This window comes from Poecilia reticulata, linkage group LG6 (genome assembly GCF_000633615.1).
Source record: "Poecilia reticulata strain Guanapo linkage group LG6, Guppy_female_1.0+MT, whole genome shotgun sequence".
Classification (NCBI taxonomy): domain Eukaryota; kingdom Metazoa; phylum Chordata; class Actinopteri; order Cyprinodontiformes; family Poeciliidae; genus Poecilia; species Poecilia reticulata.
In genome coordinates, this window is record NC_024336.1 from 16,002,957 (window position 1) to 16,026,716 (window position 23,760).

Genomic DNA, 23,760 nt, shown 5'->3' on the forward strand with positions numbered 1-23,760 from the left:
TATATATGATGAATATAACTGCACTACATACTATATAAGTAAAATCTAAGTATTTTTAATGCACTGATAAAAGACAATATGATGTAATGTAACTTTGCTTTTTCCAATTTAAAACAATTTTGCTGTGGTGTTTGAAAACAAGGATCACGCAATACAGAAAAACAACAATAGTTTATTTTACCCATATTTTGTGTATGAACTACAAACTCTGGTCTCTATAATCAATCTCCATATCTTTTAAAGGTCATGAAAGAATGCTTACATGAAAATCAATCTCTTATTCTGTTACAGCATATTTCTCTATTTTCACTTTTTGAACAGATTGTTGGCACATGTAAAATCAAAACAATAATAAAAAAGCTTGTTTTTTTATTTTATTCTTAAAACGTTTTTTTTTTTAAGAAATCTACCACTAAAACAGCATTCCCTCTCAGAATCAAAAAGAAAGGTAGTTGTTAAAAAAGCAATACTGACCAAAAATATTCAGATATCTTACATACATGAGACAGCTCGACAAATGCAACTGATTTACCATTGAAATTTTCTGACAGTTTTCCTCCAAATAAAAAAAAAAATGATAAAAGTCTGCAACAGATAATTTTAGTCCTAAATTCCACCTCTAAGAGCTTCGACAAAACAATGACTGACACCGTTGCCATCCTATGGTATACAAATGTGCCACACTCTACAAAAGTAAGGGGTGAGAAGTCCAGCTGGTAAAAATGTGTAGAACTTAAAGTTAAGCAATTTTTAAAATTCACTGTATTGTAATATTACCAAAGCAGAAATTACCACAAAAAAGGACTGTGTGCTGCACCTTTGATAAATTATAGTTTCTAAGAACAAATCAAACACTTTCTTGAAAGTCTACAACAGTTTGTACCACAGTGTGGGTCTTTTGTGGAAAAATTGCCAGTATGTTGAAGCCCCTTCATAAATAAATATAATTAATTGGTGTGGGGGATTGGCTTTGAGCTGTGGGAGGGCAGCAAAAAAAAAAAAAAAATCAGGAAGGCTCATTTAAAGAGTTTTTGATAGATTAGGATCCATAGATAGATTGGAATATTTTACTGTAACGATGCCACACATAATTTACTTATTTTATATAAATATGTAGTAAATCTTATATCATTAATACAGCTGATAGTTTTAATTGTGTGCAAATTACGGTGTAGAGAAAAAGTATTCACTCCCTTGGATGTGTCATCTTTTTAATATTTTTACAAACCATTCAAGATTTTAAAAAACTGGCATTTTTTGAAAAAAAAAAAACAAAAAAACAAACAAGCCCATTTAATGTCAAAGTGAAAACAGATTCCACAAAATGACAATTCAATAAAAATATGTCACATAAAAACAGAGATTGCATAAATATCTATCCCTTCTAATGTGCCTGGCATAATTCAGCCAACCGGTGCTTGCAGTCTCACAAACTGAGTGATAATGCAAGAAGGAAACCATTGGGAGAAGACACAAAGACACCCAGGACTACGCAGAAGGAGTTACAATCTTTATCAGCTGACTCTGCATGTAACTGTTGCCCAGGTTCAAGCTTTCTTTCTTTTGAAAGAAATGGTTAGAAAACAATATATGTTCCCATGAGACAACACTGGAGCTCTTTGGTCATCAGACAATACGTTGCTTGGCTGACGTTGATCACTGCACATCACCACAAATGCACCATTACCACTTGAAGTCATGCTGACATCATGCATTGGGAATGCTTCTGTGTAGCAGCTCCTGGAAGGCTTGTTGAGGTAGAAGGTAAAATGAAATTAGCAAAATATAATATTAATCCTAGAGGACAATTTGTTTCCATCTGCAAGAAAACTACGACTTTGCAGAACATTTATTTTTTTTAGCAAGACAATGAATGACCGAAGCATACAGCGAAGCTACTTAAAAATGTCTTGAAGAAAACAATGCTGATGTTCTGGAGTGGCCGGTTCAAAGAACAGACTTTAATCAAATACTGACTTGAAGGGAGTGAATATTTATGCAATCATTTATTTTATGCTACTTTTGTTTATTTATTGATAGTCATTTTATAGATATGAGTTTTCACATTTACATTGAAGTTGTTTTGTTCAGTAGTTTTTTCTTAAAAATACACATTTTGTCAATACATACTGTAACAGCATGAAAAAAAATGAAACATCCAAGAAGGTGAAAAAATATGATTGTAAGGATAATTATCCTGCCGAATTGCTCATGGATCCTATATGTGAGCCCTCTAGTCAGGCCATTTGTCCTTGAATTAAGCAAAATCAGAAAAGAAAATTTTAATGGTGCTTCTGTTAGAGTTTTTTGTGTACCTGGCAGTTGTTTCAGTTAGTGGTACTTTGATGCAACAACACTGTGGTTTGGTTTTTGTTTAAGAAAATTTATATTTTTGTCATAGTTTAGGCGAAAACTATGACAAATAGGCTGTTCAAATTCCACACACCTTTGAGAAATACAGATTCTAAGCTCAATCTTATCATTAGAGTTTTATACAACCATTATGTAAACACCAGGTATTGTTTTCAAAGTCAGTGTTGCATTTCTTGACAACTCTTTGATTTCTACTACCATATCCCTCTGTCAATTATCTTATTATGAATTATTATATTCTGGTATTAACAATTGCCAGAAGTTGGGGGAAGCTGTTAATTCATGATTCCTTACCTGAAATACAACCCAAAATTCTAAACATCTAAGTGACCAGATGTAGAATTGCAAATGTACTGTGAATGTATGCATGTCATGCTTCTTCAATATGATCAAACGGTGTAACAATGCCTTTTACCAAAAATATCCTACTGCTGAAAAGAAACCCTGTTTACTTGCTAAAAGTAAATCTTGGACCATCTGTCTAACCACAGCATTTATGGAGGTTGGCACAATTTTCACAGTAGGGACTTTGAAATGGCTTCCTGGATATGAGTGCCTGCAGAACTGTGTCCATACAAAGCCCATGGGCACATCAATTAAAATGTAAATTGTGTTGCCGCTAAGGGAAAAGAAAAAAGGAAAAAGGCAGGTGCAACTCAAACATCTGGTTGATGCCTGATCCCACACATTCTGCATGACCGTAAAGCCTCTTGTAGCATAAGCCTTGCCACTCAGGGCCAAGTCCTTTGGTTGGCAGGGGCAGGGTGTGAAGCTGGGGCTGCCAAGCATCTCAATGTGGAAATGTGGCACATAGATGACAAGCAATGTGGTCAGACAGCTGTATAAAGGGTTTAAGCTTTTTCTTCAGCTCGTCACTCTGGTTCTGACAGCACTCCTGGCAGTACTGCAGAAGAGGTAACAGGTCCCAGCAAGAATAAAGAACCTCTTTAAAGCAGCCACCTTAATATGCACTGGAACACAGCATTAAAAGGTAAATGTGAGGTCTGAATACATTGGAAACATTTCAAGCAAGAGGAATTTTGCCAGGATGGGACAGTGACACCATTTCCATCCTGTTCAATTACAATAATGCTTCTAAAATATTTATTAATGCTGCTATGACTTTCAGAACAGCGATAACTCTTAATGCCATCAATGGTACAGTTTAATAACAATAAAAGGATCCCTCTGAGTAGGCATGGACGTCTGTCAAAACAACTTTGAAATCAGAAATGTAATTGTATTTTGCATACACATTAGGGACAGAACGACCTTTTGATCAATGGAATTTCATTTAAGAGAACATAAAATCATTAGTAATGAACTTCAGTTTTAAACAGCTTTCATAAGTAGGATCTATTTCCCTTTTTCAAGAACTTTCTGTGACTTCGTGGCAGAACAGAGAGTGCCTAATGTATGTGACAGTTCCAATTAAAACTTTGAATTGTGGTCAAAATTCATAACTGACACTTTTGCTCTGCCAAGTGTTTTATACAGCCATGTTTTAGATGGCCACAAGTTATTCAATAATTTCATTCGCTGCTGGAGAAAACCCCTAACGTGCTCTAGATTTTCTTCACAGGTGTAAAGCATGAAATTACCCCCTCAGATCCAAACTGTAATTATACTAAAATACCAGCTAAAAAAGTAATGATAGATATGTTTTCAACAGATGTCTTCTAAAATAGTTTAAGCATATTTGTAAACCATTCTTTTTCACATGAGAGGAGGAAAAATAACATGTATTAATAGATGAAAAAAAATGCAGAATATTTTTTTTTTCTCGATTCAACCACAATATTTTTTTTTCTTAAATAAATAACTTCTGTTTTGTAAAGACACTTTTTGAAACAGTAGACATATTCTAAATCCCAATGTCATTGAATGGAAATCACTCCAGTGATTTGCTAAACATGAGCGTGTTGCTCCAGATTTGAGCGACAGTCCTCGAAAAGCAGTTGTCAATACTGTCCTGTCAGTAATGCCACTGTGCAATGCCAACAGTTTTGTGAGTTTGTCAAAAGCATTAGATTTGGGTCTCTTGTACATTGTCTTTTGAGGTGGCCCGGATTAACAAAGGTTCATGAGCTGAGCTGTGTATGGAATTCATAGCTGAGGCATGGTTGTAGGCAGTCTTGTAGGTATTGTAGTGGTTGAGGTGCTCATGCTCCAGAGACGGCAGAGTAAGGTGGCCCTCCATGCCTGGGCCCCCGGTTACGCAGTCCTCGTCTACATTGATGATCTCAATAGTGCGTGTGGGTGCATGGTGATTCTGCTGGTGATGCTGCTTCCGCATCTTGTAGAAGATAATCAGCATTACTGCTGCCATGAGAGTGATTGCAACGAAGCAGCCAATGATGATTTTAGTCGTCTTCATGACCTCGTCCAAACCGTTGAGTGAGCCCTCTGTTACAGGTATTGTGTAGGGCTTCTCTGTTGCGCGTGTGGACAGTGGGGTTCGGACTGTTGTTGTTGTGGTAGAGGTGGGTGAAGGGCTTTCCCATATACTGGCTGAGGGTGTGGGGCCCACTTTCTGCTGAACAGTGGTGGTGAAGCCTTCGTTATGAGGTGTTTCTATTGTCTCTACCGTCACTGTGGTGAAGTAGCTGAAGCTGCTGTTCTCTGGAGAGGACACATTCAGTGTGGCTGAGGCTGTTGTGTTACCTGCAGAATTACTAACCATACATGTATATGTCCCTGTGTCCTGCATGGTAACATTCGTGAAATTCAGTGTGCCGTCATTTAGCACAGAAATTCTGACTTTGTATGCACCATGCGTCATTATTGAACCGTTGGGTGTAATCCAGCTAACTGAGGTCAGCGAGCTGGCCCTACATTTCAACTCAGCAGCACTTCCTTCCGTTACATTTAAGTCTGCAGGAGGCTCCACAATAACGGGAGCATAACAATGAAAGTAATTCTGGTCCAGCTCACCAATATAGCGGCCCTTATACTGAGTGGGTGAGCTGCAGCGGGCACAGCAGCTGGTGTTAGCAGGTACCATCTCCTTAAGCCACCAGCTTAGCCACAGGATGTCACAGTTGCAATTCCAGGGGTTATGGTGCAAGTGCACCCTCTCCAAATGATGTAAAGGAGTAAAGAGATCATGGGGCAAAAGCGTTAGGTTATTATGGGCAAGGTTAAGCTCCACAAGTGACTGAAGGTCATCAAATGAGTTCCTCTCTATAGTCTGGATTTGAGCATGCATCATCCATAGCTTTTGCAGGTGGATAAGCCCTTTAAATGAACCAGGCCGTATAACAGACAACTGGTTTCCAGACATTTCAAGTTCATCCAGTTTGACCAGTGGAGTGAGATTGGGAATTTCCTTCAAATTGCACATTCCCAAATTCAGGTAGCGCAGATTGCTCAATCCTTCAAAGGCTCCTTCTGAAATGTATGAGAGCCTTTTGAGCTCCCCTAGGTCCAACCTTCGTAACGAGGGAACTCTGTTGAAAGCATAAGAAGGAATGCTTTCTATTGGATTATTTCTTAGCCAGAGCTCCTTTAGCTTAGACAAGTACTCAAATGCTCCGTTTGGGATGGTGGTGAGTCTATTATCAAAAAGCTCCAAGGTATTGAGGCTTGCCAGTCCATTGAAAGCCCCCAGCTCAATTTTGCGTATGTGGTTTTTGCTCAGCTGCAGGATCTCCAAATGTCTTAGATGTTTGAAACTGTCCACCTTTATCACCTGTATGAGATTTTCTTGCAGATTCAGATAGCGTGTGTTGGTAGAGATGCCATCAGGAACTTCTCGCAAGCTTCTGCGGGTGCAAATAACCTTGCTAAACTGGTTACTGCAGGAGCAAACAGAAGGACAAGTTTGAGCACGCACCAGTCCTGCCACTACCAGCAGCTGGAGGGCCAGAAGCAGCACAAACAAAGGGTCGGACAAGGCCCGGTTCCACCTAGGACCTCGCATCATCTGCTGCTGCTGGGAAGAGGTCATCTTGTTGAACATTCATAATTCATTGACTGTTCTTCCACTCTTTTTCATGAGGATGTGGGCCAACTGGAATGAAATGACAGAAAAGAGACAATTAATTGGAATACATAACTTGCTTAGTATGATGCATGTTAAAGATGATCCTGATCAGTTTTATTTGTATGTTTTAAATTCATTATAACAAACATGATCAGATAGCAAAAACTTGCTTAAATTAACATCAAGAACACATTAGCTTTTATTCACAATGATTTGCATAAGCTCAACTGTTGGAAGTCATATGTTGTTACTGCTCTACTTTATTCTTCAACCCACATGTTTTCCTAACTCAAATATTTTAGGTCACATTGTGCAAACAATGTACAAACATTGTGCAAACAATGTATATTATATAAATTATGTATATATTTTTATGTTGAGAAATGACTGAACACCAGCTGGAGACTAACATTCTCTGCTTCAAGAAATGTATAAGTGATGGTAAAATACACAGGATAATTTGAATCACAATGTAATTTCTTCAAACAGGCAATTTTCATCTTAAAAATTTACATTGAAAGAAAAAATATTTGAACATGATAGTTCTAATAAAACTAAAAAACTAAAGCAATGCAGGCATTGCCTTTTTGACACATTAGTCCTAAATGATGGTGGCAGCAGCTGTTCTGACACTTGTCAATATCGCCACTGGTAGGCAAGGCTTCAGAGTTGCAATTAAAAATCAACTAAGGAGTGATATTTAACAAAAAATTATAACAGATACAAGTTGAAATGCTCAAATGAAATTGATTTGGTCACTTCAACTTTCATCTATTATTTTGAATTAGCACAAATTTTCTCTATATAGGTGAACGACAAGGAAAGATTGTGTGAGCCCAAAGAATTTGATAAGAAACAAAATAATTTATGTTTTGAAAGAAAGAGAAAACTGGAGATTATTCTTAAGGAATTTAACCACTAGTCTTTACTTAAACAAATCTGTAGTTCTCTTTTTCATTAGATTTTCTCTCTTCCAGCATATTTGCTCTTGAAAGTAAGGAGTTATTTATTGACCATAAAAATAAAGAATGATTTACACTGCCCAGGAATGCCATTTTTTTCAGTACAACTACAAATATGTGATGGTAGGCTGATGAGAGCATAGAGCATAATATCCATTACTCAATGAAATTCTTGGGCTGATAGTACGGTAGAAGACTTTTAAGGAACTGTGCCACTGCATTGCTCTATCTTGTGACTGCGTTCAGTAATGTGTTGCTGATTCTGCAACAGAAAGCTCTCCACTTCAGGACGAACAGGCTATTACTGTAACTGCTGATTAATTGCTAGATTACTGACTCCATTAATTCTTCAATTACAAAATTCAAAGTACCCAAATCCTAGGGTGGAGAAAGAAAGTGTTTTCATTCAAGCAGGCAGACAAATGTGACAGGGATCACACACCACGCTGAAAGTCACTTTAAATTATAGCTCTGGGTTTTTTTTATATACATGTACACTGTGGCATGCCATATGGAGAAATTAGTTACCTATGTGTGCCAGAGGACATTTGTTCTGCAATATAAATATCTCAAGATGGAATCCAAATTGCATGATTGAATTCATTAAATTAATTCACAAATTTTGATTTAGTATCAAATTTGGCAGGCCATATTAATATAACAGTAAGCTGCGATTGTATGACCTTCAACCATTTGGATCGTTTGTGTGTCAGTGGATGTGTGTCGTGGCTGGAAGGATATATTTGTAGAAATAATAGTGCTTGTGTTGAGTGGGTGTATGTGAGAAAGTCTGTCACCTGAAGTTAAAAGGGTTGAAAATGGTTGAAGCCTTGCAACATGCAGCTTCATAGAGACTGAAAGACAGGCCGACTCGGCTCTGGAAGATCCCAGACACAAGGCACAAAGCCGGCCCTCAGCTGTCCCCCATCCCTCCTGTCCAATCATGCCGCTGAGAACTCCAGTCTCCCGACCCAACTGAAGAATGGTGTTGTATATGTTAAAGAGGACGGGGTGAGCACCATGGCACCATTCTCACTGGAGGCCAGCTCCTCAACTGGCCCCACCTTCTGCCACCCACAGTCAACAGTCAAGTGCTATATATTGACTGACCTCTAAGTCAACCACCTTGCCTAGGTGGGAGCAGTCAGGTAGAACTTGGATCAGCCAAGCAAAGTGAGCCCAGCAATCAGCAGCTTAAAACCCAAAGACCCGTCAGCTCAGTCAGGACCACAGCTTCACCGCAGGTGAGAACACCCACCCTCTAAACCTCCATTGTCCATTTGGGCATAACTGTAATCCCATAACCTCCCAAACCACACTTTGTCCCACAAATGTCCCACAGCAGCACCCCTACTTTCAATTATAACTTATTTCACTTGCTAAGAAGTAAAACCTTACACTTGACAAAACAATATAGTTCATTTTAGGTTGCTTGTTTTACACCTGCCATAGTACTAGCATATAAGTTTATTAGTCTCAAATTTGCTTATAAATACAAAATTAAAAACTTTTCATTGGTGAAAATTGTAGTTGCTAAAATGATTATAAAGAAAAGCAATGTTTCTTTTCTCGTTTTTGTCGTTTCTTGATCCCTTACTTCAAAAGATCGACCATCGAAAAAGATGTAAACAATGAATCAGCAGAAGAGCCGCAGAAAACATGAAGTCGATTTACAAAGCAAAACAAGATGTCAGCATAACACCAATGAAACCACAGCACTGGATTTGCATAGTGCAGAGATGGATTTAGACATAAAGCGATAACAAGATGAGATTAGAAAGATAATACATCTTTCAACTTTTGAAAAAGATTAAAAGTCGCTCTCTAGTCTTTGTCTGACAGAGAGAGCTGAAGACTGACCCAGATTAAAAGGAGTTAGAGTTACAGATTAAAAGGAGTTAGAGTTACTTTTGAGGATCAAAATTTTAAACATTTTTAAATACTGAAAATATAGAAAATGTCATATATTACCATGCAGATATCATAACTTCCATATAGTTGCAAAGTAAAATACACCTTGATGCAGCTTACTCCGAGGACATATTAGTTAATGTCTAAAATATGCAGCAGAGTTGCTGGACAAGATAGCATGTGACACCTTTGTCTTTGTACTACACTACCACAGCAACAGACAGACACTTACAAATGTGCCAATTAGAAATACAACTCACCACATTACCCTAAGGCGTAATGTGGTGAGCGGGCAGTTGCATCAGCAAACCAACTTGTTTTCATTTTAGTCCATCAGATTTGCCATCAGACCCCTTCAGGTTCATAAGTAGGAGAGTGACTGAGAATGGAGACATTTAAATGGCACAAACGTATAGTTTGATTATATACTGTATATCTAGCTAACATTACTCACTTCTATTAGCCATTAAAAGCAGCATGTACTCAATAGTGTTTTTTCTACATTCACAAAAGTTATTGGGAAACATCTGAAAAATAAGCAGAGATAACACTTTTACATTGCTATTGCTACTGCTCTCAGCAATAGCAAAAAATAAATAAATAAATACAACATCTCTCACTCCAACAATTGTTTCCAAACTTAAGTGGCACTTAACCAAAATCCAGATATTCAAATAGTTCAGATATTAAACTGTGTCCTGTTTAATATCTGAACTGCATTATATAAAACCTAAGTTTCTTCGATTAAAATTTGACAATAGTTAAGTTTATTACATGTTTTTACATTTTTGCTTTATTGCAATCAACTCAAGAGGCATGTTTCATGTAGTAATGAAAGGCAAACCTCTGTTAAAGTCCTTTAAGGACAGATTTGTGTTTCCTAGCGATAATATTGTTTGACTGGAAAAAAAATTAAGTTGTGACTGCTGCGAATTATGCAGAGCAACACAGTTTATAAGCTGTGGTCAAGCCCAGGGCGGGTGATCCGTTTATGGCAGGTCATTACTTTTGGAACAACACCAGCAAAAGTGCATTTGTGACTGGTTCTAATGATTCTAAAATTGAAAGCTTGAAAAAAGGATAATATAACTACAAAACACATTACATTCCACAATAAACACACCCAAGTCTCCAAATCTCTCCCCACAATGCCTTTCAGAGGCTGACAGCACCAATCATAACCAGACATGATGGYWATCAAGTTTAATGCCGACTACAGTATTGCAAAACAAKAACCTACCTTCAAGTTTCTTAATACTTCTTCATAAGAAATATGGCTTGAACATAATGACATGTTCAATTTAAGATATTGAAAAGATCCTTAAGTTTGGAAAGCTCATAACTTTGGAAARCGGTGTATTCAGGTTTTCATCAGGAAGGTATTGTCACGTTCTTGCTCAAATGACTGACTCACATGCACAGATGCTCCCAGGWGGTAAGACTTAAAAGATTTATTGTACAGTGAAATAAATGGTGTAGATGGTCTTTGCTCCACAGGGATTTTCTGTCAGCTCAYGAGGACTAAGTTTTTGAGGAAAGAGAAGACAGGTGATTGGAAGAGGTTGAAATGGATCATGGTAGCTTACTGGACAAATGGTGGCGGTTTTGCCTGGGGGGAGACRAACGGACTCCAGGATGATTATCTGTGTGGTGATTATAGATGGAGGGCGCTGGTGATCTGAGCATAACGTTTCAGATGGAAACATAGATAGGAGGACAGGTCGCCCATTGGTGGTTGAAATAAATAGCACGATGGTTGTCAGTCATGAATGATGTAGAGTCGTTCTGAGGCAGAGGAAGTTGGTTGATATCCAAAAGCTCTAGGGACATGCGGCTTGGAATTAGCTTCTTTAAAAGGAGAGAAAACACAGAGATTAATCTTGATGCATGACACTAGGCAGCACACTWGAAGAGACAGAGACTTAGTTTACCACTCAAGCAGTGAGAGACTGACAATCCACTCATAAACACCGGGAGATTGCCTTGATTGCTTACAGGTGTGTGGGAGCACACCTGCACATCTACACCTTCCGGGATCGGCGGCTCCGGTCCGATTACACCCTTTGGTGGGAACCTGAGATTCAGGAAGAAACTGACACAAAACACACACCCACACCCCTTGATTCCTAACAGTTAACAGTCACAAATCCTCATTCTTTCATTGATTGTTTTTTTTTAACTCAGCTTTATGTGTGTTCTCCTAAATATCCATTTTCCATAGGAAATACAGCTAATTAGCCATGAATTAGTTAATTTATTCATATTAATGGCCGCACCAAGCTACACAGATGCTCCTACTAGCTTAACATTTTTAATGGGTGCTTGTGTTTGAGCAAATCAAACAGAAAAAAAAAWAAATATTTTTGGAGAGCTGGAAAAATCTGAGTGGCATTAGAGTCAAACAAATTAACTACATAAGTTACTACTTTGCATGAAGTATTGTATTGTTTTTTTTTTTCATGTTCAGTAGACAAGTGGAAGTTGACTCTCCAGCAAAGAGTGAGCGACAAAATCTTTGTCTCTCACACTGCACAGCAAAGAAGGGTAAGAAGACGAGGGGATATCGCGACGCATGAGACAGTTGAGACAGAGGAAGGTCGGCATATGCAGCAGAAAGAGAGAGGCAGAAGGAGAGAGAGGGAGATTAATGAGATATAAAYCAAATCAGGTCACGTCTTGATAATGCCAGCAATCTTGCAACAGCTCCAAATATAAATTTGAATCCTTTCAGGACCGCAGTGTGGGAGGGATACCCACCACATGCTTTACAGACCCTCTCTTTACCCATCTCTGCACTCTCACTGCATAAACAGGACATGCAATAAACAGATTGAATTAATTAAATAAAACTTTCTCTTGCAAGATTCACATGTCCACTTTTTGATTGTGTAGAAATATTTTGCACAGTCTTCTGCATAGTCAGGGCTCTTATTACCAAACGGTTAATGAATGGGAATGAGAAAGTTGCACATGTGATACAGCTTTATGTAGTATATGTGTCAGTTTCACTTTCATGTATTTTATTCTATGCTCTAGATTATATAAACACCAAAGGCTATAAGAGTTTGAGGACTTTTTGCTTTTCTTCTTCTAAACTAGTTTTAGGCATGTACAATTTGTGAGATGGAAAACGGTATCYTAAAGTATGTATATTGAACCRATCTCTTTTTATGCAAATTTGTTATGTTWTCAYCGCAAAACAAGTAAAACGTAAAGTAGACAAAACAAATCATATTGTCACTGTCAGGATGGCTCTGGCATTCATATGGGTATTTTCCACCTAAACACTGCTACTGACCAGTACCATCCCCTATGTCAAACAAAATCACCAACAAGGACAATTGACTACCCCGCTATACAAAAATGCTGAGTAAGAATGCGAGAAAAAAGAAGCGTCACTTGCCAGATACTGATCAAATTGAATTTCTGCTGGATGCACCATAAAAACGTCTGCGGAATATAGGCTCTACTACTCCTCACAAATCAGTAAAACCTCCCTGAAGCACGAGGTCAAAATCTGATGACTGATGCCATTTCCCWAAATCTTTACTTTGAACATTTTGTGAGAAATCAAAAACCATGTTCACAAATTTGACAAGTTTTAGGTCTGTAAAATGCAAGTATTTAYATTCAGTAACACACTTTCAATTACATTCAAACTAATAGCTGGTCAAAAACCCCTTAGCCTGGCATACTTTCACTTTCATTTAAAGTAAGGAGATGTATTTGACACACTTGTTACCCCCTAAAATCTCCACCTGTGCTSAGTTGGATCCGAGGGGCTGTTTATGAAGACACTGGSAAATTCTCAACCCAAATGAAGAACCTAACTGATGCTGAATGCAGCCTAATAACCATAACATGGCAAATATGTTATAGTAACATGTTTACAGTGAAGTTGTTGTTGATTCTCTGTGTGTGTAATGCTTGCTGTTTGAGAACCCCAGTGCACAAATTCATTCTTTAACCGCRTGTTTCTATAATAACACAGGTTAGTATTTATGGAACAATGGCTTCAGTAGCTTCCAGGCTGCTTACAACATTTGTTGAGATGTTTAGTTATGTTTGTGATTTGTTTGTTCCTCTATAATGTCTTATTATGTCACGGTGAAGCAAAAGCTCAGCCAAAAAACAAAGTTTTCAATATGCTGGTCCGTCTCCACAACGACCCTCTCTGATGGTCATVGGATATGAATCVTGATTTAAAGAATGAGACGAAAGGTTGACCTATCATACAGTATTCTGCTTCTTAAGGAATATTTYCTAATGAACAAGGTAAAATGAAACCAGCTTAACTGGTAAGCTCCTTAAACACTTTCAATGTTTGTTTTTGGCACCTTAATAGTCTTCCCAAACATTAGGAGTCATACCTGACAAAATTACTGCACCTGCAGARGAAGAGCCTTGCATTAGCTAATTTACATATTTAACTTTCCTCTCTCATATAAGAGATCTGATTAACCTAAGCAATAATTTAAAAACCAATGAATGCATTTGACCCTAAAAGTGCATCTAATCAGCGCTGCCTTAGTGATGCACTTGAGTCGTACATGCTCATGTTCACAAATCTTATCATCTCTAGCCTCCTCTAATGAGAGGGTTTTAAATACTAGTAAATATTTTACAATGACAGCCAGGTCRTGTAAAAACAGCAAATGTACAACACATCGTGTTATATCATTATCCATATTTTGCAAGTTTTTCCACATATCACCRACTGACTGAAGTGTGTTATAACTCTGCAGATTTGTTTTTCTGCATACCTGCTAGATAATGCAGTCGCTTGATGAGTTTGTCCTCTGGATGTTTACCCCAACATGCTCTATATACTTAGGTTAATGTTCCTCTTCTCACAGATGTGTTTATTTCCACTTGCCTTGTCAGACATGCCTTGAAAGCTGCTTCCCTCATCAGCTGCTGCCAGGGAGAACCAGTCAGGCATGTGAATGCCATACTTTAGAAACAAGTGACTGTAAAGTGGGTTTGACTGTATAATGCAAACCACAAACAAAGAATTAGGATTTAATGAGATTCCCCAAAGTGTAAGGAGTTATTGAATAAATTGGTAAAGCCTTGGTTCCCGGTATCCCTGAGGCTATTCAACTTCCCAAGCTTGCCTTTCTCATATATTATAAAAGAAACTGATTTTATTCAGACTAAACCACCTTCATTAGTTGACCWGTTGTGATGTTCATGTATAGGTTTTCAGCAGTAGACAGAGATTATCATGGGTGCTTTGAATCGTCTGCAGTCCCATACACAATATACTGCAATCTACTGCGCATTTTGATATCACTCTATAAAAATGAGTGATCCACGGAGGCTCATTTGTTGGATCGGACCACATGGACCAGACTTCATTCCCCACATGAATCAATGTCCCTTGACAGTCCTTGATCATGCAGCAAGTTTATCATTGTTCTGTCTTTGGACCACCTTTGAAAGATGCATCCTTCTGCACAACTAAAGCTCAACACAAAATGTGCATATTTTGATATGCTCCAACCTCGTTGTCCTTCTATCAGGGATCTTCTCAATCTTTTTTTCAATTCCTTGTACAAACCATTGCTTCTGCTTCCAACACACCAACTTTGACAACAAAATTTTGTCTTGCCTTCCAATAGTGCAGCAGCATTTTTCACTTTAATTTCCATTGGATATAATGTCATCCATTGTCAGTATTCAATAGACCCATTTGTTTCATCACATGTTGATGACCATATTATATAGAACAAAACCATATCCCTAAATTCAGTAATTTTCTTTACTATGTCTTAAATGCAAATGTGGTAATTATGACTGTTCCTACTTATGTATTTTGAGCAGCTAAGCTCTTGTTTTTTTAGGTTGTTGTTTTTTCGCTTTTCAAATCCTGTGATCTACAAACAAAAGGCTTGGCTATGCTGTCATGCACTATCATGTATGACACCAACACTAATTATGACTACAGCAAGCTTCATTGCAGCCACTACTTCTTGGGGGCTCTGTGCTATCACTACATGTTTGTTCAGTGMGTCTCTGTGTAAACATACAGTCTCTCGCTATTTACAATGCTGTGTTTTTCTCTATTTTTGAATGTGGTCTTTTATTAGTGTTTTGTTGAGAGTAAACATAACATCAGCTGCTGCAAATAGAATGTGAGGTTTGAGTTGTTGGACATGAAATTTCATGTAGGTTGTTTTTTGTACGTGTGTGCAACTGCACTGAATTCATACATGCAGATCAAGTCAAGATGCATATGTTTTGACAAAATCTTGAATATAAATGGAAATGTGTACCTATTATRTGTAGGAAAAGTACATACATGAGAATTAAGCTGTAGGTTAAATTATTTCAAAATGAAGACATTATGCAGCCATGCAGATGGTTATTTTTGATACATGTGTTTTCATATGTATCTGAAGTRTRGGCTTTCATTATGTGCAAATTCCCCTAAGATGTGTGCATGGCATTTGGCTTGTTTCATGGAGAGCGGTGTGCTATCAGCAAGAACTAGTAGGAGACAAGAGCTATTGATAAAATCAATCTTCACCCTGTGAACATTTGAGAGAAGCTGTGGGTAGAAAATGGTTGCTAACTACTCCTCAAGGATGTCATGGCAGGAGTCTGTCAGTAATGTTGCTGTCACTCTGGCGTCTGTTTGAGGTCAAGGTTGGTGTGCATCATTTTAACGGTTTCTAAATCATGCAGAGGTGAAATGGCAAGTGAGCTCACACAGACGGATGGGATTATTTCCCTATGAGAAACAGTTGTTCCTCAACTTCTACAGCTCTGTGGTGTAGTCATTGCAGTAATCATTTGTTCGTACTTCATGGTGATATTTCTAAACCACCAGAATCGGTCAAAATAATAGACAAAGGAAAATCTATTTATGAACTGGTTTCTTGTGAAGTACATATGAGTAGTCACACAAGATGTAGGAAGTCTTACTTTGAAAAATCAGAGATAAATTCTCATTGAGGAATAATTACAGAAACGGAACAGAACAGCTCCTCATCGAGTGTTTCTTAAGAATGCATAATTGTCAAGCAGATGGACCATCTGCTATATTTAATATCCTTAAACGGTTTTGCATGAAATGATTAATTGTGTTGGCACTAGCATGTCAGCTTAACAATGTCTTTGATAAATTTGCATAAGGTTGTTGTGAAACTAAGTCCACTACCAAACAGTTCAATCTGGTAAGAATTTTGTCTCACTAATCAACATTTTGTCCTCTGTATAATCTGCCTCATACAGATGCAATATAGTACTCTTTTTGTTTATCTATTTACTCCTCTTACTGTCTTGTACTGGTAATRGCTTTTAAAAGGCCAGTAAAATAAGTAACACCAGAACTGCAGGGGGACCCTTAAGGAATACTGAACACAACAAAACAAAAAGAAGATCAATTAACTTATCATAAAGCAGAATAAGTCTCCTAAATCTTGTTTTAAAAGTAAAGAAGTTCTTTAAGATAAAAAAAAGTGTCCAATTTGAAAAGTATTGTACAAAATTTCAGCTGGTAGGTGATAAATAACCTGTGTTTATAGGGATTRTATTACAGTTTTTGTAAGGCTTTTCAAATTCTGCTCGAGTGTTTTGAGTATATCAAACTACCTCAAATTTYTTATATAAATAAACTTTTTGTTAAAAAATACTTTGATGGCAGTCTTCTGTAATCCATCAAAGATGACAAGGATTTGCAAACCAGCTCAAATGTTCAAACAAGTCCTCCCCCTAAAACATGCTTTTCTTTGTCATGTATTTGTAGAGGACTGTATGACAAGGCATAGAAATCTACAAACATTCCAAAAGAGTCTTCAGTAAACAAATGTCTCTTCTGGCTGAGGATCTTTGAATATTTGAAAACTATTATGTCGTCTCATAGAAGTGCGACTTTTTTTAGTTCCAGGTAATTGTGTTTGGCCAAAACCTACAAAAATACATTGTATTCTTTTCACAAACTAAGTACTTTGCTTGAAACATGGCCATTAATGTCTAGTCACTTTGCACATTTTCTTTTGCTGAGCTCAGGTCTTTCCCACAAAACTGATCTTAAAATTCCCAAAGCTGTGGTGTAGAAAGAATGCACGGAAAACATTTTCAAGAGATAAAAACAGGCCAACTGAGTTCACAGCAGCACTCTAATATCAAKTTCTATGAAGKCATCCTGTCTAGCCCCACAGGAATGGATAGGGGGAAAAAARCATAGATCAAATTTGAGTAAAACCACATGAAAAGAAGCTTTGAAGTTAGTGAACCACAAAAGCAACTATTCATGCAAGTTATATCAAATAAGATGAATAGCATTTAACTTTTTAAAAGGTCTGACAGACAGCACCTTTATACGTGAGCTTAAAAGCATCACAAGGAACCAACAGAGTTCCAAAGCGACCAAAAGACTGGTGCATTTGTAAAAAAAAAAAAAAAAAAAAAAAGAGTGAATTATTGTGGTGAAGGTAGAAAAACTAAATACTGCTCCCTGTCAAATATACATCATCCTATTTTGTGTAATATTTCTGTTTTTTCATGTTATATGAAAAAAAAAAGGTTTTGCTTAACCCATCATCTTTTTTAATCAATTAATTTTGCCAATAACTGAGCAACCAATATGCAGTAACCTCTTTATGGAAGTAATTAAATTAGTTTTCCTGACTGACTTGTGAGACAAATCTGTTTTGTTAATTGTGTGAACTTTTCTTTACATTGAATATAGCATTTGTCGTTACAGATCTCCATTCCATTTTGCCACACTGAAACCATAACCTGTCTCTCAGGTTTAAGGCTGACTATAGTGCTTTCTTATACTTATATGCACTTTATTTTTGCTGCGTGTTTGCGTGTTCTCCCGCAGTGTTGAGATGAAGACACATGAAGCCTGTGGTGCAAATTGAGACTGGAAGACTCTCTCTACCTTCATCTGCATTGTCATTGCTTGTCTCTGCTGCAGCCAATCACCGCCAGATCCCCGCTCCTCCTCAGCCAATCATCGATCAAGAATCCCTTCATAAAGTTCATCATACATCGATCCACCTGCTTCCCAGCTGTGCTTCTACCCACCTCCACCCTGTCTCCGCCCCCAAGCACTTTCAGGCTCTCTCTCTTCCCATTATCCACACCACCTCTAGTGTTCGGRCCCAGGAGGCAGAAGATCCTAATCCTCACCCTAAGMTCTCTATTCAAGCTGGTGGCAATTCTCAGCATTGTGKAGAATTATTCGTTCTCCATGGTAAGTTCTTCATGTATCAGGTTGAAGAAGAATTAGTGAGCTGAATTCATGAATTCCATTTATAAAATACAGCTGGCCTGTAGTTCATGCTATCCTTAAGGGTGGGGAGAACAAAATGGCATCAAACAAAGTTTTTAATTCTCTTTGCTAGCCTCTAAGCAACAGGGCGTTCCCTACTGTGTCATATYCTCTAACCGTAGCTTTGAGGACTTTTTCTAACATGTGATTTCCTTTAGCTTTAGCTTTGCAACTAGCTAAAAAAAGATAGAAGGAAAACACAKAATTATTTATTCTCAACAGGATCTTCTGTCAGGTTTCTTTTTTACTGAGACCCTACCTTCAAGTCAAATAAAACTCTCTAATTGCTGCTGTTTTTCTCTRTGTGAATTTCTCCAGATTGAAATTATATGATTTATTTATTTTTTTGCCTAATGTTGCCTCTTATTCCCACTCGGGAAAAGTCTCCATCAATCTGTAGTATTTGGTAACTAGACAGGGCGATTAGGATGTAAGTGAAAATGAAGCGACTGTGATCATGTGAGATCGCAGACAGATCTCAGATCCTGCATGACCTCCATCACAATCAAGCATGTTCTGCTTATTGAGGCAATGTATGTAGCTGACAAGACTTGAATGTAGTCAAGTCTTGTCAACTGATTAAAGTAAAGTGGTGTAGGTGGAGCTTAAGTTAAAGAAAATACATTTTAAAAAAAATATATATATATATTTAAAAAAAAATCCCTTCTCACCCTCCGCGAGTGGTTTCTTACATCCTCTGAGCTCGGGTCCTCTACCAGAGGCCTGGGAGCTTGAGGGTTCTGCGCAGTATCTTGCATGTGCCTAGAACTGCACATTTCTGGACTGAGATGTCTGATGTTGTTCCTGGGATCTGTTTTAGCCATTGGGGGTGACTGCCCCCACATATTGCTGTCAAGCAATATGTGTGTGTGTGGGGGGGGGAGGGGGAGGGGTGCGTGCGTGTGTGTGTGTATTTCAGTTAGAATCATAACTTCTGATTTTGTTCATGCAGTCAAGTCAACCCATAACACTATTTTCTGTTTAGAGAGAAATAGGCTTTTGGAATAATTCAACTCTGAAAGTCRTTCTAAAACCCACAAACACTAATTCAATATGAGTACTGAAAACAAACAAAGTTTCTTATTGCCAACATCAAAACCTGAGCYTGCTGACGATACAGTCCTTTATGGCGCAATCTTTCATATATAATTCAAACATGGGTCATTGGGAGTCTCCTCTGATGGTTCAAAAACAACACTACACTGACAGACGTCCTTTGTATAGTGAAAATGACTAAAAACAAATCCAGTATTTCTGAAATTGAATATTTCAACAATATGTGGTCAACAAAAACAACAACCCTAAAASAAGACTTCATTAGTTGGGTAGTTAGAAAATATTTGTTGTCCCTTATGGGTTGGTGATTGGGAAGTAAACCTTCTAGTGGGAGTCATTACCTTCAGTGATTGCTCTGCCTGGTCGTAAAGCTGCCCAAGGAAGTGATGCTACTTTAGAGGACCCAGGGCATCCTTCAGTGCCAGCATTGTTCCAGTTTAATGTTCTTAATAGCCTGGATGATAATTTTTTCTAATAGGCTGTCAAGCAATTGTAAGTATCCTTAAAACAGTTCAGSATTTTTTTTTTCTATTTTTATGGATTAAACAAAGACAAATATTACATTCTTGACAAAKAATTTTTCCAAACAAAATTACAGATTATAATAGTTCTGCATAATGATATTATTTTTACTKTTAAAATAGAACAAAAACAATTTTATTTTAACTAAAAACATTGTGCTTTTGATTTGTAGTGTTTGATGCATTAAAACCATCTATTTAAAGACAGGTGATAGATTTTAGTCTGCTACAGATKTTMATTTTTMATCTTTGTATAGAACTGTTTTTAACAGTAAAGGCTCCAATGATAATTCATTCTCTGATTTTGTACTTTTCCAAAAATTGCAGTTTACAAAGTAAATTGAGAATTATGGAGCTATGTTGTGTCGTGTGGATTAAAAAAAAGGAAAAAAAAAAGATCTGTTTATCTGTTTCTATCATTCTTGCAAGCTTAGAAAGAAGGTCAAGGTGACCAAACTCCCATTTCAAGCTTACTTCATACCTGCCAGTTCAATAACTTGTACTTTGACTTCTGGTCATTTTTATTYCAGCTTCCAGTCCAACATGCGTGCCTGTAAATACAAGAAACAAGGTATAAGCATAGGTCATTCTTGAGAAAACAAAACATTTGATTAATTGTCCTTACCACAGGCTTTAGTAAGTGCATATTTTGATTAAGAAATTACAAATAAAATGTGGTTGACTTATACATCKAATGCAAATACATCTACTTTAATGCACTCCTTATTGAGAAAAAATGTTTTCTGTATTACTGTTTCCCTCACAGATGTTTGTAATAGTGACTTTGAGATTTTGCTTAAGACTGACTACAATATATTGTATTGCTCCGAGATGCCTAGAAAAGCTCATTCCTGAGGGTCAATGCAATATTCAATTCTATAAAGCCTTGAGTAAGGCTCTGCAACAAACACACACACACAAATAAATGCACAGTGTGAGTTTGGTACACAGTCAATGAGGATGGCCTCCAGTAAATAAATTATTGAGAATGAAAGCAAACAGAGATTAAGGTTTCTATCTCTCATACCACACAACGGTACCGTGTAGAAACTGTGCAAATAAGTGTGTGTTTGATTAACAACAGAATGTAAATGTGTGTGCCTATCACACCAAACTTTGTTTTTGGGTTCACAAGTGTTAAATGTACTGTCACATTCTTTCACAATGACACTTGAATAACAGGCTGAAAATGAATACCAGTGGCATTAAGAGGGAAGCTCCTCTAGGCATAAATTAAATCACAACAAAGGTACWGTTCATACAATGAAGCAGAAATACAGAACTTTACAGTAAATAACGATATAATGATCATAATTTGCAGATTCAACAAAATCTTGGTACCAAAGTGTCTGATTGCCTAAAAGCATTCTGCAACTTGAGCAACCATGAAATGTTGAATGTTGTCTTTTCACTGTGTAGGTTGGTGTATCAATAAATAGGTCAATATTGGTTGAAATATGAGAAAATGCTTTGTAGAAGGTCGAGTTCTGCTACCATTTYGTCTGTTTTGTAGTCTCTATTAGGGGGAAGAAAAAAAAAWYSGKKKTYSRAWTKGGRAMMAWWMYTYYKRWKKKRMMWWAAWYYWWTTTTTTTTTTCCATATTTAAGAATTAAGTGGCCGACTGAGAATAAAAGTTTAATGCTCAGTGACTATCTCCYATCAACTGAATTTTAGCTTCATTCCTTAATCYCGCTGAGGATTTTTTTTCCTCACCAAGGAGATGTAAAACACATAACCACCAGACACAAAACAGATAAGGTTTCTTTGTCTGTCAACAAATTACAGTAAAAGCAAAAATGTGAATCTTGYTCACTCTCGTGGCATTGATCTCCCACAATTCCAACATACAATATTTATCATGAAAACTTTAGCCATAATTTACTGTAGAACATCCCTCAAGAGTTTACTGACCTARCTAAGGAATTCTTACCCATACACAATGAAACAGAGACTTGTAACTCTGGTGGCAGTGGCATGTTCACTAACGCAGRTATTTGCTTTTGAGAGACGAAACAAGGATATYGAGGAAGGTACTGGCTTTTRCGGGAMGTCCATAGTGTTTTGCTGTTTGTATGGAATGTCTTAAGAAATACACCGTTTCACAAATGTCGAGGATGATTTGAGAAATGTACCAAAGCGTCTGAGAAGAACTGCAACGYAAGTGATTAAATGAATGGATCGTAAAACACAGCACAACACGCAGTGTTTACGGCTGACAGTGCAGAGCTATAAAGCTTAARCCACTTTTAAAATGATAAATTAATATTGCTAAGTAGATGATGGATATAGAATCTGTTGTTGTAAGCATTGTCATCACTGTWACTRTCAACAGCATCAATGTTGCAACATCCCTCTTCACCCCACCTTCATTCTTTAAACACACTCTGACACACACAAAGAAAAAAACAAAAAACATCCTGTGCCTTTTGTYATCATACTCCAAAGTGATATATCATTATGTTTTTCATTTTGGTTCTTAAGTGAGTATTTTAGAATGTATCTGTAAGATCTATGCAAAGCTTAGATGCGCAGATTGCCAAAAAACAGCTGGCAGTTCAAAAGTAGATAAAGTGAAATATGCTTCTATAGTGTAAGTCTGAAGCCTTGATTCTGTAGAACAAAATATAACCTATGCATTTTTTTCCCCAAAAAGTACATWAAAAAAAAWAGATATTTCAGCAGTAAGTTTAGTAAATAAAAAACAACTTTCCATCATTCAGTGGTCTTACTGACATCTTTGCGTGACTGCAAGAGTTTTGTTTTCTCATTACTAATTTAACATCATTCATCCACATAAAACAATTAAGTCAAGACYAACTACGCCATATTCTACTTCTCTCTTTTTTCAAAAATGACATCCCTGTCTCAAAGAGCATTGCTGCAAAAAATCATGACTAATATCAGTGTCTTCTGCTCCAAAAAGTCAACATATTTWKACCTGCTGGTCACACTACATCACCCTCTGAATCAGACCAGAAAAAGCATACCATCAAATGGGTGAGCAGCCACTTGTTCAATTAGGATATTTTGTGGGGAGAGGTAGTGCAGTTTGTAGTATGCCGAGAATAGACTCCCAGAGGAGAAGTGGTGAAATAAACTTAGCTCTGTTAACCATTTGTCATTATCTAATGGTAAATATATRTGTTTTTRGTGGAAAGGCAGACAGAATCAATGCACAGTGCACATGGATTACAGATCAACATGATTCCATAAGACAAAACACATTAGCTGACTTAAAATGTGGGCAGAACTACAGGGGGGGAAGGAGGGCACAAATACCCCCTCGAGTAGACTTTGGCTCCCCAGCTGCCCTCCCCAGTTTTATATCCTAAAAAAAAAAAAATCATATAAATCTTGTGTTTTCTTGTCCAGAAGTCTTTTATAGCCTTCAACATAAATGTTAGGCCACCAAAAATTCTATATTTATAAATGTAGTCTAGAGATTTCTGAAAAATCTGGCTATGTCCCTGSATTAAACACTATCTACCTCTTGCACAGTGACCACACATGCTAGTGTGTAACGAGCACATTGACATCTCAGGAGCCACTTTCTCCAGGTTATGTGTCGGCACAAAAAGTTAAACTCCAATGAAGTTTGCAATGAAGATGATCACGGTTAACTACGTCACTTTATCAAATTATCACTTTCTGAAAGTGACTCTC

General features: G+C 37.3%; 1 protein-coding gene across 3 annotated transcripts in view; it reads right to left on the bottom strand.

Annotated features, from left to right (window-relative positions):
- Positions 1 to 1,290: 1,290 nt before the first annotated feature.
- Positions 1,291 to 23,760, bottom strand: part of lrrc4ca (leucine rich repeat containing 4C, genome duplicate a) — a 134,847-nt gene continuing 112,377 nt past the window's right edge. For all 3 annotated transcript variants that reach the window (XM_017305483.1, XM_008411506.2, XM_017305482.1), the window contains 2 exons: positions 20,579 to 20,648; positions 1,291 to 6,385 (listed from right to left, as the gene is read on the bottom strand). In XM_017305483.1, coding sequence (XP_017160972.1) covers positions 4,400 to 6,334 — 1,935 coding nt within the window. In that variant the 5' untranslated portion in view covers positions 6,335 to 6,385; positions 20,579 to 20,648 and the 3' untranslated portion in view covers positions 1,291 to 4,399. The remainder of the gene's footprint in view (positions 6,386 to 20,578; positions 20,649 to 23,760) is intronic.